Source organism: Pinus tabuliformis, chromosome 2_1 (genome assembly GCF_031772625.1).
Source record: "Pinus tabuliformis cultivar Carrire ecotype Pingquan chromosome 2_1, CPIR1, whole genome shotgun sequence".
Lineage (NCBI taxonomy): Eukaryota > Viridiplantae > Streptophyta > Pinopsida > Pinales > Pinaceae > Pinus > Pinus tabuliformis.
Genome location: NC_142299.1, coordinates 94,954,202 through 94,972,821, shown reverse-complemented (window position 1 = coordinate 94,972,821; position 18,620 = coordinate 94,954,202). Strand labels below are relative to the sequence as shown.

Here is an 18,620-nt window from a genome sequence, read left to right as displayed (position 1 = left end):
CCTGCAGTCCTTGTTGAGATATTGTATGACCTAGCACGGTCCCTTCAGTCATCAAAAATTCACATTTTTCCGAACTGAGGGACAGGTTCATCTCAATATACTTATCTAGAACTTTTAATAGGTTAGATAAAGCTTCTTGAAAGTCAGAGCCATAAGGACTAAAATCATCCATGTATATTTCTACTGCATCATGAACCACTTCAGAAAATATACTCAATATCGCTCTTTGGAAAGTGGCTGGAGCGTTGCACAAACCAAAAGGAAGGACCCGGTATGCAAAGGTACCCCAAGGACAAGTGAAAGTGGTCTTATTTTGGTCTTCCAGACTGATTTGAATCTGATTGTACCTGCTAAACCCATCTAGGAAGGAGAAAAAAAATTCCCTGCCAGGCCGTCTATCACTTGATCTATGAAAGGTAAAGGAAAATGGTCATTTTTAGTGGCTTTGTTCAATTCCCAATAGTCGACATAGATTCTCCACTTACCATTTTTCTTTGGCACTAGCACCAAAGGAGAGACCCACTCACTGTCAAAGATGGGATAGATGAATCCTGCATCAAGCAATTTCTACAATTCTTCCTTAACAATATCTTTAAGTGTTGGGTTCATCCTCTTTGAGGTTGTCTGACTGGATTGCAATCTTCCTTGATGTATATATGATGAGTACATACTGAAGGGTGCACTCCATTCATCTCCTTATAACTCCAGGCAAAGGCACCTAGATGTTTTCTCAGTATATTGCATAGCTCCTTCTCCTGGGAAGTAGATAGGGATGGATTGATTTTCAATGTTCTTTCTAGGCCGAACTCTATATTTTTAACACAGAGAGAAGTGCGGTCAGCCACACAAAGATCAGTTGAGGGGTTGTTTTGGGTTTCTTTTACTATGTCTTCTAATGGTGATACACTGGGAGGTGGATTTTGAATCAAATTTTCAATCATATCATCCTCATCTTGTGGTTTCCCCCCATGGCGATTTCTAATGTACAAAGTGGTGCAGAATAAACTTCATCCTCATCCTCCTCCTCCAACCAGAGAGGTAGATCATGTTCTAGCAAGGGTTGGGCAGGAGGATATAGGATTAACTGCTTGGACAAGTGCCCATTCTTTATGTTCATGTTCCTAGCTCGGCAGCTGATTTAGGCATCGGCTGTAGCCAACCAAGGTCTTCCCAGAATGGGAGGATACCCAGTGAGCTTTGCCTTTGGCTGGAGAACTAAGAAATTAGCACGATACTCCCAAGAATCAATGGAAACCATCACATTTTCCACAATCCCCTCAAGGGTCACTGTGGAGCGGTTTGCTAGATGCAACATTGTTGTGGTCTTCCTCAAGGAGCCTTGGAGGTTAAGTTTGAGCATTGTGTCCTTTGTCATCACATTAATGGCAGCTCCCAGATAAATCAAGGTATGTGGGACCATTGTACCATTGATGTGGACATCAACCACTGGGCTTCCAGGGTCCAGATATTTTGGACAGATTATCTGCCCCAACATCAGGTCGAACAGTTATCTTATGACATTGATGGTTGGGGCATCTCTCTTGTGCCTTCCTGGATGCCTAAAGCACTTCCCTTTGATCAACCTATTGTAGATAGGCAAATCTTTTATGGCTTGGAAAAGTGGTATCTTCACACATAAATGTTTCAATTCTCCCAAGAGTTCAGTGTCTTCCGGGGTAGGCTGGATTGTCATGGATAGTCTCTCAGGAAAGGGTGGATTTGCTTTAGGTTCGCTTTCCTCTTTATCTTCCTCAACCTCCCTGGATGGAGGTTTGCTATCTGGAATAACTTTCCCGGATCGCAAGTTAATTTCTTGAATCTCCACAGCGTAAGTTGGGCATGATGGTTCCCCACTATACACTTGTTGACCCTGTCTGTTGTTCGGGTTTGGATTTGGTTGGGTAGGCATTTGGGGTTGCCTTGGTGGAGCAAAAGGTAACAGTTGTGGTTGGGCATGTGGTGGATGCAGAAGCGCCGGAAGAGAGTTGTATTGGGACCTCCACCCCTGATGAGATGCATTCCACTGAGGTTGCGGCTGAGCATAGGATTGAAATGAATGGGTGGCTGGTTGGGCATGATATTGAAATGTGGAGGACCAAGGAGGAGGCATGGACCAGGAAGGATTAGCAGGGGGGCCCCAAGAAAGTATGGAGGTGACTTGGTTGAGGTTGTAGTATGCCTGAAATGTCCCTTGCATCCCCCACTGGTATGGTCTAGGTCCATGCGGCCTCCTTTGGTTTCTGTAATAGATCTATCCAGTGACTCCTTCGGCCCCTTGGTATACAGCTTTAAGTCCAGGCAAAGAAGGGCACTTATCTGTAGAATGATCTTCTTCACAGACTGAACAAACTCCTATAGAGTTCAATGAGCATTCATTCCTAGGATGCCTCCTAGTGCATCTAGGGCAAAAAATGGCCAAAGCCCTCTCTGCTTCCTCTTGTTTTCTTTTGATATGTAAGGTATCCATTTGCATGGCAAGGGTCTGCATCATCTCACTCTTGAAGTCTTCCAGCATGTTTCCAATTTCACCTTTAATGGATGAATTGGAAGAAGATGTACTGGCTATGGGTTGACTCCCCCTACCTGTCTTTCTGGCTGATCTAGAATGGTTTCTAAAAACAGTCTTTATGTCCTCATAGGATGGTAGATGTCTCCCCGAGCTAGTAGATGGAGGGTGTCTAAAAGGTCTTCCCGAATTCCCTTGGGCAAGACCAACTTCAGAGACTCAGGGTCAAGTGTACACCTGGCCCTTTTGTAACGGAGCTGGAACCTCTCTTCATAGTCTTCCAGGGACTCATCACTTCCTATCGTCATTCGGAAGATTTCTTCTTTAGTATCTTTTCACCTACAATAGTCTCGATACTTGTTGTTAAAGGCCTGCTGCATCTGAGCCCAAGTTGTGATGCGATTGCCAGGTAATCCCATGAACCAGCGCAGTGTTGCGTCCTTGATAGTAGAAGGGAACAGTTTCAACTTTTGCTCGTCTTCTGCATAGTCATAAGTTCGACAGATGACAGCAAACTTGAACAAGAAGGTGTCAGGATCTTCTGTAGTCAGACCATGGAAGTGAGATAGGGCTGACGGACTTATATTCTTCATTTTGATGTCCCCATTGGTCTCTCGAATGGGGAAGGTACCCTCCATTCTCTCTCCATTTCCCCTAACATTTCTATTTTCAGCCATTGGCTCCAGAGAAATGTTTTCTTCTTCTTCTTCCCATATAGGTTCTTCAAATATGTCTGGAAGTTCACCTAAGGGTTCTTCTTGATTGCAACCACCGAAGAAGAGAGAAGGTTGGTTGTGTGAAGCAGTGGGGGTGTTGGGCAAAAATTTTCCTAAGTTATCTCTACTCCTACGAGGCATGAAAGAAAATATTTTTGGTTGTTTTTTTTTGCTTTTTTCCCCACAGTGAAAGTACCTGCAGAAACTGAAATTGTGATTAAACAAAACAAATTGCAACTAGCTGAAATGAACTTGTTGAATGGAAATTTGCAGAATTGAAAAGGAAAGAAAGGAAATGCAGAACTGAAAGAAATGAAATGACTAGTCTACTTTTGCCAAAAAAAACTATTAGCAGAATGTTGCAATAGGAAATAGAAAAAAGTAGTAATCACAGAATACTCTGACGCTTCGCCGACAACGGTGCCAAAAAGTGGTGAGCGCCAGTATTGCAGCAACAATGCTGCAACTCTTGGGCTACCAACTTTACTTTTATCAACCTGGTAGTTCGTAACAAACTTGGAAGCGTCGGTGCTATATGCACAAGTACTAGTTCTCACTGCAGATTGTCACTTGGTCAGCCAACGCGAGATCACTAGGAGCTCAAGCCAACTTCTATAGATTTCAAAAGAAGCTCTACGTGTGATGAAAGGAAAGAAAGATTACTCTACAGATGCTATTCTAACTACAGAAAGGAGAAAGACTGGAATGTAAAGCAAAACCTAGTAAACCCTAATTAACAAGCTAATTCTACTTTTGCCAAAAACATTTATGAAAACCATGAAAGAAATGCCATTACCTACTCAAGTAAGTAAACAACATCTAACCATGCTATTTCTAGAAGTAAATAAGCAAAAAACATATTTTTGGATTTTTATGTGTTTTTATGTGAATTTAACATGCATCTAATTTATTGTGTGTGAGTGTGGCAACGAACAGGTGGCGTTAGAGTGTGGATTTGGAACTTGGGAGGATGTAGGATGGTGTGGATGGGTCCTAGGAGGTCTTAGGTGGCCTTCCGAAGGCTTTTCCCTCACTCGGCCTTCGAAAGAAAGCCTACAGGAAAAACTACAAGAGGACACAGGAAAACTAAAGCCTACAGGAAAAACTACAGGAGGACACAAGAAAACTACATGACGAAAACAGGGAAACCACAAGAGGCCTACAGGAGGGGGCCGGGAGCAATTTTCGCTATTTTGAAGTGGTGAGAGTGGGTGGAAAAGGTGGATGAAGGTTGGAATGAGGTGTTAGGGCGCCTAAGGTCTACCATGAATCACCAGGAGAGAGAAAGATAATTGGGTTTGCTCAAGGAGAGAGGAAGAAGTTCTATGAAAATTGAAGGAAACTAGGGCAGAATTGAGATGAGGTTTGGGAGACCTAGAGGGCATGGATCAGATGGAAGGTATGATTGTTGGTAAGCTGGCCTACTGCTGGAAGAGATCTGCTACGTAGAAACTGACAGTCAACCAAGAAAATCAAGCAACCAATGAAATGAGTGCATCCTAGTAAAAATAGAAATTTGCGTTAAAATGGCTTAAACTATGATGTATAGAAGGAAATGCTGGGAAATGCTGGGAAATGCTATAAGAAACGAAAGCATGCAAGAGGACTATTGCAAATCAGGAAGTGAACATGATAAAGAAGATCTAAAGCAAAGCAAAACTGGACTATCAACCTACTAGAGAGCTGCAAACATTAGAAGTCCTAGGAATGAGGAAAATCTGTGTTTTTGGGGCAGCAAGAGAGTCTTTGCCTCAAATCATCGTCCCAGAGGGAAGGAGAGAGGCCAAGGCATTGTTGCTAGCCTTTTGAATCTTCTCTGGTCACTACTTAACCTACCACAGAAAGCACAAATGGAAGCAAGCTACTAAATCATCAAAGCAACCTATTCTTAACCATAAGAGAAATACATCTAACAACAAACTAATCTAAAAACTGAAGTAAAACATACAAATACAAGTAAAGGGAAGCTTGGCTGCTTGGATTGGGTCCTAACCCAAGAGCTTCAGCCCTCTGAGGTAACTCAGTGCTAGCTCAACAAGGATTCCATCTTCATTATCAAAAAATAGCAAGATTACATAAAATTGTCATAAAATAGTAAGCTTGAAATTTGAGCAGAGTTTACCCAGGCAAAAAAGTCTACCCTAGTAAGGCCCTAGGCCTCTCTACTTATACATCTGACGCTATCAAGAGCTTCCTTAAAATCAGGGAGGCTTAGCTCCCAAAACTCGAGATAACTATCAATCATCTTCCACTTGCTTGGCTGCCTTCTAGTGCATGATTCGGCTGCTTGTATTCCGAGCTGAATGAAGGGGAATTCGAAGTGAAGACCAATGAATGAGGGGCATTCCCTCCTATAAGTCCTCTCCTTTGTCTACTTTGAGCTATTGCTGCAGTTTGACCACCAGATCTTTGACTTTGACCTCGAAATCCATCAATAATATGCATTAAATACATGTTAGACCACATGGCTACCAACATTACTTTTATTAACCCGGTAGTTCGTAACAAACTTGGAAGCGTTAGTGCTATATGCACAAGTACTAGTTCTCGTTGCAGGTTGTCACTTGGTCAGTCGGCGCGAGATCACTAGGAGCTCAAGCCAACTTCTATAGATTTCAAAAGAAATTCTATGTGTGACGAAAGGAAAGAAAGATTACTCTACAGATGCTATTCTAACTGCAGAAAGGAGAAAGACTGGAATGTAAAGCAAAACCTAGTAAACCCTAATTAGCAAGTAATTCCAGTCTTTCTCCTTGAATTACTTGCTAATTAGGGTTTACTAGGTTTTGCTTTACATTCCAGTGTTTCTCCTTTCTGCAGTTAGAATAGCATCTGTAGGGTAATCTTTCTTTCCTTTCGTCACACAGAGCTTCTTCTGAAATCTATAGAAATTGGTTTGAGCTCCTAGTGATCTCGCCCCGGCTGACCAAGTGACAACCTGCAGCGAGAACTAGTACTTGTGACTATAGCATCGACGCTTCCAAGTTTGTTACGAACTACCGGGTTGATAAAAGTAATGTTGGTAGCCCAGGAGTTGTAACATTCTTGCTACAACACTGGCGCTCACCACCAACGCTGGGTAGAGAAGAGCTGACGCAGTCCAGAAAAAGTTGACACTGGGGTTTTTGGGGCAGATTGGTGCTGAGGAGCTGCCGGAAGGATAATCTGGGGTTTCAACTAGGAGATTTGTCTCAAACTGAGAGGTATTACTGCCAAGGAAATTCTCTATTGGGTAGGCCAATTTCGGCACCCATATTGTACTCTGATATTGCTTAATAAGAAAACCCTCAAATAGCTACATCAGTTTTCCCCCATTGGGTTTTTCCTGGGACATTGATCCAAAAATAATGGTGTCATATGGCGTGATTGTTTCTGTTTCTTTCAGTTGTTGATCTATAATATTTTGAGCATGCACTAGTGTTTATTTTCACTATTTACATTGTAAATAACTTGTTAAGTAATGAAACAAGTAGGTAGGAATAAATCAAATAAAATGCATGGAGGGTTTCTAACTAAGTACACTTAGAAACTTCAATAGAGCATACCCCTTAGCCACAAACTTGGCCTTGAATTTCTCAACTCTGTCATCTGCAATGTATTTGATCTTGTAGAACCATCTTGAACCTACCACTAATCTGTCTTGAGGTCTTGGCACCACCTCCCAGACATCGTTCACCATTATCGAGTTGTAGTCCTCCACCATCGCATCTAGTCAAACCTGATGTTGAGTTGCCTCCTTGAAACTAGCAGGCTCTCCATCATGAGCTACTAATGCCTGATATCTATCTGGCTGTTTTCGCTCCCTCTTATTGTTTCTTGGCTCACCGATGAATTCCTCTGCATCTCGCAGAATCTGACGAAGTTCCATGCTAGTTCTTCCTCTACTATCAGGTGCTTCTGTTTGCTCCTCCTCCTCATCCTGAGAGTCTTCCTGATCTGAGGAAGAATTCTTTACTTTTGTTGTTTCAAGAAGCTTAACCAACGGTTCCTCTTTCGACTACTCCTCGAAAGGCATTTTGCGAGATCTTCTGAAAGCCCTGTCCTCCATGAACTTTACATCTCGTCGTACTACTACCTTCCTGCTCCCTGGAAGATAGATTCTGTATGCCTTAGTGTTCTCACTATATCCCACCAGATATCCCTTTTCCGCAATCTGATCCAGCTTCTTCCTCTTTTCTTCGGGTATGCGACAATATGCTAAACTCCTAAATATCCTGAAATGACTGACTTCAGGTGTCTTCCCTATGAAGACTTTCTCTAGAATAATCTTGCCCAAAGCCCGATGAAGAGCCCTGTTCTGAACATAGACAGTTGTGTTGCATGCTTCCACCCACAGGAATTTTGGCATATCCTGATCATACATCATGGCCCTAGCTGCTTCTACAATAGCCTTGTTCTTTCTTTCTGCTACCCCATTCTGCTCCAGATTGTGGGGAGAAATCCTCTCTCTTCTGATGCCCTCCTTGGCACAAAAATCAGTGAAGTCCTTATCGACATATTCTCCACCATTATCCGAACGCAAAACTTTTATTTTCTTCCTAGTCAGATTCTCCACCAGAGCCTTGAACTCCTTGAATCAACAGAAAACCTCATCCTTGGTTTTCAAAAAATAAATCCAAGTTTTAATTGAGTGGTTATCAATGAAGGTAAAGAAATACTCGGCACCACTGCAAGCTTTGACGGACATAGGTCCACAAATATCTAAGTGTATCAATCCTAGCACACTCTTGGCCCTGTGTTTTCTCCTAGAAAATGTTGCCTTGGCATCAGTGTTTTTAAAACCGGAACCGGTGACCGGACCGGTCCACCTAGCTAACCGGTTTACCGACCGGAACCGGTCTAACCGGGACTGGTTTGGTCTAAACGAACCGGTTTTTAAAAAATACATTAAATAATTAATTTTTAATGAAAAAAAACTATTTTTAAGATGTAAAACCATGATTCCAAGCCAATAGAGACAAAATATGCAAAGTTTGCTCATTTATATACCATGCAAAGGTGAATATATCAAAATGGCACCGAGTGCAATACATATCATCGACAAAATAGCAAAATACATAAGAAATGAGGCTCTAAATGGCCTATAGAGTCCAAAAACCATGCTGCAAGCTATGAGGCCATTGGCCTACTACAAGTCTACAGTGTACACATGATCAATCATCAAGATCATCACCACTACTAGACACATGATCATCATCAGGAGCTACATAGACATCATCTGGTTCAGAGTCTGAGGATGCCTCTGCCTCATCTGCAACATCAGTATCAATGCCACCAATGACAATAGAAGTGGACCTAGTGGAAGCACGAGTTTGTCGACCTGCACGACTAGTGCCTTCCATTGGTTCCTTGCCTTTCCTTGATGCCGCTACTGATCCTGGTTCTGATGCCGCCACATAATCTGCCTCATCCTCCGCTAAAGCCATGTCGATATCAAAATCAGCCTCAAACACAGGATCTTCAGTCTCCTCCACCCATTCTGATGTTGGATCAATATCGTCCAACACAATGGGATCTAGATCAGGTGATTTGCTCATCATTTGGTTCCTCCTCAATCGAAGGTTGTATTGCACAAAAACAAGATCATTTAACCGTTTTTGTTCCAAACGGTTTCTCTTCTTCGTGTGTATGCGCTCAAAAACAGACCAATTGCGCTCACAACCTGAAGCACTGCAAGTTTGACTGAGGACTCTAATTGCAAACCTTTGCAATTGAGGACACTGGCCACCAAATGACTCCCACCAATGTGCTGCAAAGAAAAAGACAATAATTAGTAACTTAGTTTATAATTTGAATTGTAAAGAACGTAAACAATTTTAACTTGAAATGAAAAACAAAATGGAAATTGGAATTGCTTACCTGGTTGGTCCACATCTCTTGCCATCTTTGCCAAGTTTTTGCCAAAAGTACCACTTGCTTGATTGAAAATAGTAAGCTGTCTATGTATATCCAACTGGTCTACATGGTTAGGGACCATGCGCTCCAAGCAATCAATCAATCCAGCTCTGACCTCCCCATCATGCTGATCTCCTAGCTGATTTTTATAGTGATACCTTGGGTTCAAAAAATACCCGGCTGCATGTATAGGACGATGGAGTTGATTGTTCCATCTGTTATCAATGATCTCCCATATACGGCCATATTTAGCTAACCTGTCATTGTAAGCTGCCCGTATCTGCTCCTTTGCCTGATCCATAGCTTCATAAATGTAGCCCATGGCCAATCTTTCCCCATCCACCAACCTTAGCACCTTAACAAGGGGCTCGGTAATTTTCACAAGCTCTACAGACCTTTTCCAAAAATAAGTGTCTAACACTTTCTTTTTGGTGTCTTTTCCATCTGGTCTACGAGCCCACCGAGATTCAGACCATTCATCAGAGGAAAACATTTTCTGCAAGTTTCTATGTTGACCATTGAGACATTGCAACGTGAGGAAGTGAGTTGCAAATCTCGTAATTGCAGGCCTAACAAGCTCTTTGCCTCCAGTGTGTTTCCTCATTAGGCTCAATACCCATGAGTGGTTGTAAATGTATTTTGTAATGCACTTGGCATGCTCTACAGTGTTTTTTACCCACTCCACCTTGCCTATATCCTCAAGCATGAGGTCTATGCAATGTGCAGCACATGGAGTCCAAAATATGGTCTTATATTTGGCCTCAAGCATCTTTCCAGCAAGAACATAGTTTGAGGCATTATCAGTGATGACCTGCACAACATGCTGCTCCCCAACTTCCTGAATAATGTTATCCAAAAGCTCAAATAGAAGGCTTGCATCCTTTACCCTATCAGATGCATCAACTGATTTCAAAAACATGGTTCCTTGAGGGCAAGAAACAAGGAAATTAATGATAGTGCGGTTCTTTCCATCGGTCCATCCATCTGACATAATGGAACAACCTGTTTTGACCCATGACTCTCTAAACTCAGTCAAATACTCATCAATGGAAGATATCTCTTTTTGCAAAAGAGCTCCCCTCAAGTCATGCATACTAGGGCCTTTGAAGCCCTTTCCTGCAGCTATAACAGAGTCCCACATAGCTTGGTAATAAGGTGAGCGAGCAGCATTAAATGGGATATCTGAATCATACCACCATCTAGCAATGTATTGGTGAGAAGTTTCTTTGCATTGTTTTTTCCAATGTTGATCCAAAGTGGGTTGAGAACTTGGTTGGGAGGAAGTGGGATTAGATTTAGAAGAGGCAATGTTGGCAGAAGATGAGAAATAACTTTGGATGTTTGGTCTCTTTGTTCCTTTTGATGGTTGGCCAACTCCAACAGAAGGATGAACATAGTGAAAGGGGTCATTGGTGGAAGGGATAGAAGTGGAGTCTTGAATCTCATAATCATCATACCCACTGTCTTTTATAAGATTCATGGCTTCCATTAATTCCCTCTTCCTTGCAATTTCATCTTGGATGGCCTTCTCCCTAGCCTTATCCTCATAAAATTTTTCAAGCTTGGCAATGTATTCTACCCTAATAGGACCTAACAGTGCATTTGGTGCATCACATGGCTTTACTTGGCCTCTTACCCCAGCCAAGTGTTGTTTCAACCTAAGAATACCCCCACCTCCAATAGATTTATGGCATAATTTGCATATCATTTTTCCCTCAACTACATCACAATGAGCCCATGCACTGTCCTTTCCTTTTGGAGCCATGTTTGCTTGAAATAATAACAATTTGCAAATAAATCTGCCATTTAAAAAAAAAATTGCAGCTAAGGAACATGGAAAACCAATGATAAATGTAGGAAAAAAAATGCACATGCAAGCTAAAAAATTTGATAGCATAGAGCTAGAGAGTTCATAGGCTTAGCATAGATGATAGATCATTGAAATGAGAAGTTTATAGCACAAAAAAATTAATTCATGGACAGCAGACCCAAATGAGGAATTATCAAGTGCAAATCCTTACCTGGAAATGCAAAGTAGCTCCCTTAGCCTCCTCTTGATGATGGCAACTCCACTGACAGCTACACACTATCTCCAAAATAGCTCCAACTCCAACTCCAAGATGACTACTTCAGCAAAAACTCCACACTCTCCAAGCTCACAAACAAACTCACAAACACTCACAAACACTCCAAATCAGTTGTGTGAGACAAATGAGGGTGAGAGGGGTGTCTTATAGCAATTGTGAGGGTCTTTTTGGAGGGAAAATCCCTTTCCCTCACCCCCAAAAACCCTAAACCGCCCTCAGCTGCAAAAAACAGTCCGTTTTTTACCTTTACCGGCGGCCTGTCCCTAAACCGGCCGGTTTAGGACGGAACCGGCCGGTTAGCAAAAAACCGGCCGGTTAGGACCTAAACCGGCCGGTTTTGACCGGTTAGGTCTAAAAACTGGGCAAGTGAGGGTGCTGACCGGGTTTTTTCACCGGTTCTGACCGGTGAGCCTCCTAACCGGCCGGTTAGGCCGGTAACCGGTCCGACCGGAACGGTTTTGAATACTATGCTTGGCATACTTTCCTAGAGCAACTCCCCTGCATACGTCATCTCGTTCCGTACTCAAATCTGAAACTCTTGTTACAGTGCTCCTGAGAATTCTCAAAGCTCCATGGTGCAAGTGACCAATTCTTCTGTGCCATAGTTCGTTCAAGTCTTTGTCTCCATCACTGCCTATTAGTGTCATTGGTGATTCTAGTTGTAATCTATACAACCTATTACTTTTGATCTCGATCTGCACTCTCTTTTTTCAGCTCGGATGTTTGACGTATACCTTCTCCTTGATGAAGTAGACATCATAGCCCTTGCCTTGTAGTTGCGACACGGAAAGTAAGTTCATCCCCAACCCTGGTACATGCAGCACATTTGTAGCACAGAACTGTTCTCCTGATTCTGTTTGAAAAACTATGGTATCCTTCCATACTGGAGTACACTTTGCCTTGTTCCCCATGGTGATCTGAAATTTCATCTTCTCTTCTCGATATTCTGAGAAACACTCCCTGATTCCTGTCATATGCCACGAGGCTCCACTATATATATACAATACTTCTGATAATGCAGCACTAGTCATACACGCCACTTCTTCTTCCAACCTGGAAGCCAACATAGAGAAATCGAAATCTCTTTCTCTTGTGCAATCTTCTGAAAATCTGTGTGAGTCCCCTGATTTACTTTTCCTACTTATTCCACAATAAGTTATTTATAAAATTACTTCAATAAACATTAAAATAAATACTGTTGCAGATATCACATCGTAATATAGAAACAAACTTATACACAAGAATCAACACATTGACAGTTATTTTGGACAACAGTTCCCAGAAAAACCCAATGTAGGAAAACCAGTGCAGCAAGGGAGGGTTTTATTATTCAACAATCCTTTCGGTGCAGCAAGGGAGGTTTTTATTATTCAACAATCCTTCAATACAACAAGGTGTCAAACTAGCTTACCCACAGAGAGAAAAATTTTCCAGCACTTCTCCCAATCCCAACGTCAGCCTGACGGACCTTTGTGTGGCTCTCAAACCCTCTAGATCAGCGCCTGCTTGACTGCGTCAGCCCTGAACCTCTCTGCGTCACCCACGTATGCCCAATTAATGACTGCGCAGTCTCCTATTGCCTCTACGTCTGCCTAAAATGCCCTGCCTCTGACTCTCTAGCCTTTGCATTGATCTCTAGTGGTTGATGTCGTTTCTCTGTTTCGTACTTGTTGTCTCCTAACTGCTCACTAGACCACTGGTTCAATTTCTCAGCTAACCCCACTCCAGAAATTGAACTGACTGGTCTCCCTCAATATAGACTCCAAGTGACCCTCAAGCCTCCTCGTATACTTTTCTCGTTGACAAATCAAAGGCCGAGATTAAGTCTCTAATCAACGGCTAAGATTAGATCAAGATTGATCCATGAATTTTGAACCATTCTAACACAGTTTTATATTAATTCACTTTAATATTTTAATTTCCCTAAGTTTAGACTTAGGGACTCCATTAAAAATATTAATTATTTTAATATCTTCCAAACTGTTTAGAATCTGCCCAAACTCTTTCTGGGTATTGGAAATCTCATGTGCTCTAGCCTCTCCACAAATTTTCGTGGTTAGAGCACATCCGATGCTACCCCAAATCAACATATATATTATATTATAAAAACGTTTACTTCTATTGTTAATTTTTGTGTTCCAAATATAAGTGATCTAACTGGTAAAAATAACAATTGAAAAGAAATATTGATTCAACCCACTCTCAATATTTCCAACAAGGTCAGCTTCAAAACTTCATCTTAGCTGTTGATTTGGGGTAACATCGGATGTGCTCTAGCCACGAAAATTGGTGGAGAAGTTAAGGCACATGAGATCTCCAATACCTAGAAATGGTTTGGGCAGATTCTAAACAGTTTGGAAGATATTAAAATAATTAATATTTTTAATGGAGTCCCTAAGTCTAAACTTAGGGAAAATAAAATATTAATGTGAATTAATATAAAATTGTGTTAGAATGGTCCAAAAGTCATAGATCAAGCTCGATCTAATCTTAGTCATTGATTAGGGACTTAATCTCGACTGTTGAATTGTCCACGAAAAAAGTATAAGAGGGAGCTTGAGGGTCACTTGGAGAACACACCAAGAGATCAAGATTTCGACTTTCTGGGGGCTGAGTTTGCTGAGAAAGTTGAGAGTGATCAGAGTTACAGCTGAGGGGCGGTGAATACAGAAGCAGAGAGGCAGAGATAACATCGGGAGGATCAGCGTAGTAGCCAGAGAGATGGACGCAGAATTAGCAAGGGTTCACGTAGAGGCAGTCAGGGCTCATGCAGAGGTAGCCAGGAGCTGTGCAGTGCCTTAGAGGGCCAACGTGGGTGACGTAGAGGGCCAAAGGACTGACACAGTGCCTCCAGGGGCTGATGCAAGCCAAACCAAAATGATGTTGGGCTAACGTTGGTACAGAGAGAGTTGATGCAGTCCCTAGAGGCTGACGTTGAGGTTTTGTAGGGCAGGTTGGAGTTGTGGAGTTGTCGGAGTGTTTATCTGGGGTTTCAGCCAGAAGGAGACTGAGAGGTACTACTAACGAGATTTTTCACTGTTGGGTGAGCCCGATTTGGCACCCAAATTGTATTCTGAAACTACTTAATAAATCAAACCCTCAGATAGTTGCACCGGTTTTCCCGCATTGGGTTTTTTTGGAGACATTAGTCCTTTTGACCACTATTTGTCAACGACCCATAGCAGTACACCCATTTTTTTCGCAAAAAGAATAGTGCATGATCAATGTGTTCAAGCCATCTAGCTATCATCATCAGCTTGATCATCATCTTATAATGTAAACCCAGTCTGCATGTGTATAATGTAAATAACCTCAGCAAATCCGTGTCATGTATGTAATTACCTAGGTAAACCTACTTTTTTGGTGACAATCTGCATTCTGGAAGGTTTTTTGTGTCATCGATCCATTCTCAGATGGTCGGCAAAGTTTTCATTCAACCTTACCCCAAAGCCGAAATGGATTTTGTCACTGGAATCTTAGGGGAGTCCTAGTGTTCTAGAACGAGTCTATGTAAAAGTGATTTGGGAATATTCCTAACTATTTGGTTAGGTTATTTTATTACAAATTGCTTGTTTTGCTAGACTATATTTGTGCCGCGGAAATGGGTAGTCTGTGAAGGTCATTTTCAAAAGGATTTTCCCCCTTGTGATGTAAAAGTATGAAAATATTGATGTAAAGTGTTTTGAAAGTTGGAAAAATAATTTATCCCCTCATTGGTTAATTAATTAGATTTTCTGGCCAAAAATTAATTAAAATTCTAAGCCAGAAATTTAATTAATTCTAGGTCCTAGGTAAATTTAAATTTTCCAAAGGCAAAATTCGTGGGTCCTCGAAATTCAAATTTTAAAAGGTCCCAGGGTTCAGGTAAATTAATTATTTTGCTAAATTTTAATGCTTTGGTCCCTAAGGTTTAAGTCAAAGTCAAATTTCTGAGGAAATTAACTCAAAATTTTTATTTTTGAGGAAATTAAAATGCATTTAATTGAAAAATTCGAATTTCCTCAAGAATTTAATATTTCGACGGATGAGATTAATAGAAATTTTATTTCTCATCGACGGTCGAGATTTCTTTGACAAGTATCACTCAAACTAGCTGTTAGAAGATTTATCTTTAAATAGGAGGTCATTTGTCAGTTGATCCATCCGATCTTTTGATCATGTGCTAAACGAAAATCTCTCTTGTAATCTTTTTATGAGCAATAAAGAAAGACTTTGGGGTTAATTTTTGTTGGTGTTACTCTTCGTGGAAATACTGTAAGGTGTATCATTTTCATGCATAAATTTCCTTTCAACGATTGATGATAACTTTCTGAAGAGTGATTTGAGTACAGGTATCTTGCTCAGTCGCTAGGATTTGAATGATAATTTAAGTTTTGAATATATCTGAATTTTATTATCTTTTTCTCGCTCTATGTTGATGGTTGAATTGAGTTTTGCAAGAAAGTCTTTGATTTTTAGCTCATCGGGCGTTCGGGGAAGCTTTTGATTGAACCAGCCAACTCCTGATATGTGTTTTCTGAAGAGCCTAGCTTAATTTGATCCCGGGCTTATCATAAGATATTTTTTATGGTGATGCATGAATGGTTTTGAGCTCAGTATTTCCTTTAAAATTCAAAAAAATTTAATTTTTTTTCTATGCAAAATCGATAGATTTGGCTGTTAAGAGCCTCAGATTATCAGATCTAGGAGCGGAGTTGGACTCACATTCCCTAGATCTGATAGATTTGTTATTCATGTACATAGATCTGTAATTATTTTCAGTTTTCTGACTTGGGTTTTCTAGGTTTTAGATTTTTGGGTCATTTTATATATCGTTTGGGTGTTCTTGTTGTCTTGCAGTTATAGATCTGAAGGAGAAAACTGTGTAGAGTCTAGATCTAGGCCCTGGAGGGTAAGATCTAGATCTCTGGGGTTCATCAACATCATTTTTGCAAAGATTTTATTCAAAACATTTTTGCAATCCGACTGTTCTAGTTTTTTTTTAAATCTGAAAATAATTTCACCAAGGTTTCACTGATAAATCTGAAGCACTAAAACACATTGGTGTGAAATTCGTCTTCCTGGGTTTATCTTAAGTTTCTGGCTGCATTGCCTTTGCCCCCTATGGTTTTCTAGAAAATTCCGATTTTTTTTGTTATTATCCACATTTAAATTTTCTTAAATCTAGAAATTTTTGGGTCTACCTGCGTTCTTTTTTGCGCTGCCAACCACCTGAGTTTTTGCACCTCCAAGGCTGCCTTAAAAACCCAAGGATTCCTCCAACCATCAAGCCTTGCCTTCACTGCACCATCAAACCCTCGTAGCCGGCATATCCTAGTCCATTGACCCTCAGAACCCGTGGCTTTCCCTTCCTTTCATCCCTCACTGCTGCCTCTTTCACGCTGCTTCTCTTCATCTCGCAGCCACTCACACCTAGCCGCAACTACCTCTCCCAACACGCAACCATCTTTCTGAACTGCATCCCTCAATCTGCTGTTTATATCCTTGCGTGCTAGCCAGCCCCTTCTAAACTCGATTTCCCTTCGAAATCCTCCAACGGCTTCCATACATCCTTCAACGTTGTTCCATCCTCACGCAGTCCTCAACCCTCTAACCTGCAACAATATCTCTCAACCTCCTCTTGCTGTGTCTTCTGACCTTGAGCTCTCCCGCCGTCCGAACCTATATGCACAACGCAAAAGCAAGAACGTTTGGTTTTTTTTTTAATTTCATGTGTTAGTTCTTTTATTTATTCGTTTAGGGTTTAGGTTTGGTTTCTTTTTTAAAGCTTCCGATTTCATTTTAGTTTGATTTATTAAAAATTAAATGTTTAAAATTTTTTTATTTTGGTTTTCTTTTTTGCATTTTGATTTTGATTATATTTTTTATTTAAATTCTACAAAATCCTAAAAGTTAAAAATCTAAAAACATTAAAAAAAGTTCTAAACAATAAAAATCATACAAAAATTAAAATTTTCTAAAAATTAAAAAATCTAAAAGATTTGAAGAACATTTAAAAATCTAAAGATTAATAAAAAAAAAAAAAAAAAAAAAAAAAAAAAAAATTGTGACTTTAGAATTTGGAATAAAATAAATTGAAGGATTTACGCTTTCACAATAAGTATTTTTAATGTGGCCTATGGCCCATTTAAAAACTATTTTATTGACCCTTTAATTTATTTTCCTCATCTTTCACATTAAATTAAGCTCCTAAAGAATAATTAAATTTAAACAAGTTCCTTAGTATTATTTGGTCATTAAATGCATTTTTTATATTTCTCTATGGTCAAGATGCTATACAAGTTTTTAATTATATTGGCTAAAGGAGAAAGTTAAATGTTCTAGATTTGGGCCATTAAATGAAGATCATTTTAAATATGGAATCTCTTGCATGTTAAAGTTTTGGGCATTTATATTAATTATTCATGATCGTCGCTTTGTCACATCTATAAGTTTTCTCTGCATGACTTGTTATTACTTAGTCTATGGTTAATTCAAGGTAAAGGCACTGGTTTATAGTCATTTATATCTTGCAATTGTGTTTTATCTTAATCCATATATCATAATTGACCAAGACTTGCTTTAAATTCATCAAGTTGTTCATTATTAAAATCTCCTAGAGCCCGTGTTCCACAGGCTTTCTCATCCATTTACCTTAGGGACTACCCCCCTTGACTTGCCTAGGAGAGAGTCTAAATAGAGTGAGTAAGGATCAAGAGTCACAGCCCTTACTCTGAGCGTTGTCGCGATAACTAGACACTTTGTGCGACAACAAGTCCAAAAACAACAGTGTCACTTGTGTGTTTGTTTTTGTTTCCTTCAATTGATGATTTGTAATGTGTTGAGCATGTACTTGTATTTATTTTTAGAGTTTACATGGTAAATAGCTTGTTAATTAATCAGAACAAGCAGGAGGGAATAAATCAGAAAGTACATGAAGGGTTTCTAACTGTTAGACTTAGAAACTTCAACATGGTATCAAAGCGTGGTTGCAGATCACAAGGGAACTGAGGACATCAGCGGAGCAAAGCAGCAGCAGTAGAAAACAGTTGTCTCGAGTGACAGAATTTGTTCCTAGCAAAGTAGCAGCAAGGAAGGGGTGTCGCAGTGCCTATGTCATCAAGGTTGAGCCAGGAAGAGGCAGCGCAGAGGCTGAGGGAGGCAAAAACAAGCTCACACAAAGCCACGCAGAGGCTAGAAGGGCTGACGCAATTAGCTAAAGAAGTTGATTTGCCAGTGTCGGGATTGCGCAGAGCCTAGGAGCTCTAACCTTCAGTTTGTTGGGGTTTAGGAGGCTATGGGTAGGTTGCAAAGTCGAGCTGGTGGGGCATTGTAGTCAGAACAATACCTAACAGGGCAAGGCCAAGGAGGAGGGAGTTGCTACCGAGGGTTCCTAGCCGAGAAATCCAGATCAGTGGTGCAGTTGCACAAATGATC

General features: G+C 40.6%; 2 protein-coding genes across 4 annotated transcripts in view; both read right to left on the bottom strand.

The window, feature by feature from the left end:
- Positions 1-18,620, bottom strand: part of PHR1 (photolyase 1) — a 321,904-nt gene that overhangs the window by 39,695 nt on the left and 263,589 nt on the right. The gene's annotated exons all lie outside the window — the stretch shown is intronic.
- LOC149198949 (uncharacterized) lies at positions 8,078-11,418 on the bottom strand. The gene is made up of 2 exons (XM_089399332.1): positions 9,082-11,418; positions 8,078-8,971 (listed from the first exon to the last, which is right to left on the bottom strand). The coding sequence occupies exons 1-2, from the start codon at positions 11,012-11,014 to the stop codon at positions 8,376-8,378; spliced, it is 2,529 nt and encodes an 842-aa protein (XP_089255458.1). The 5' UTR covers positions 11,015-11,418; the 3' UTR covers positions 8,078-8,375.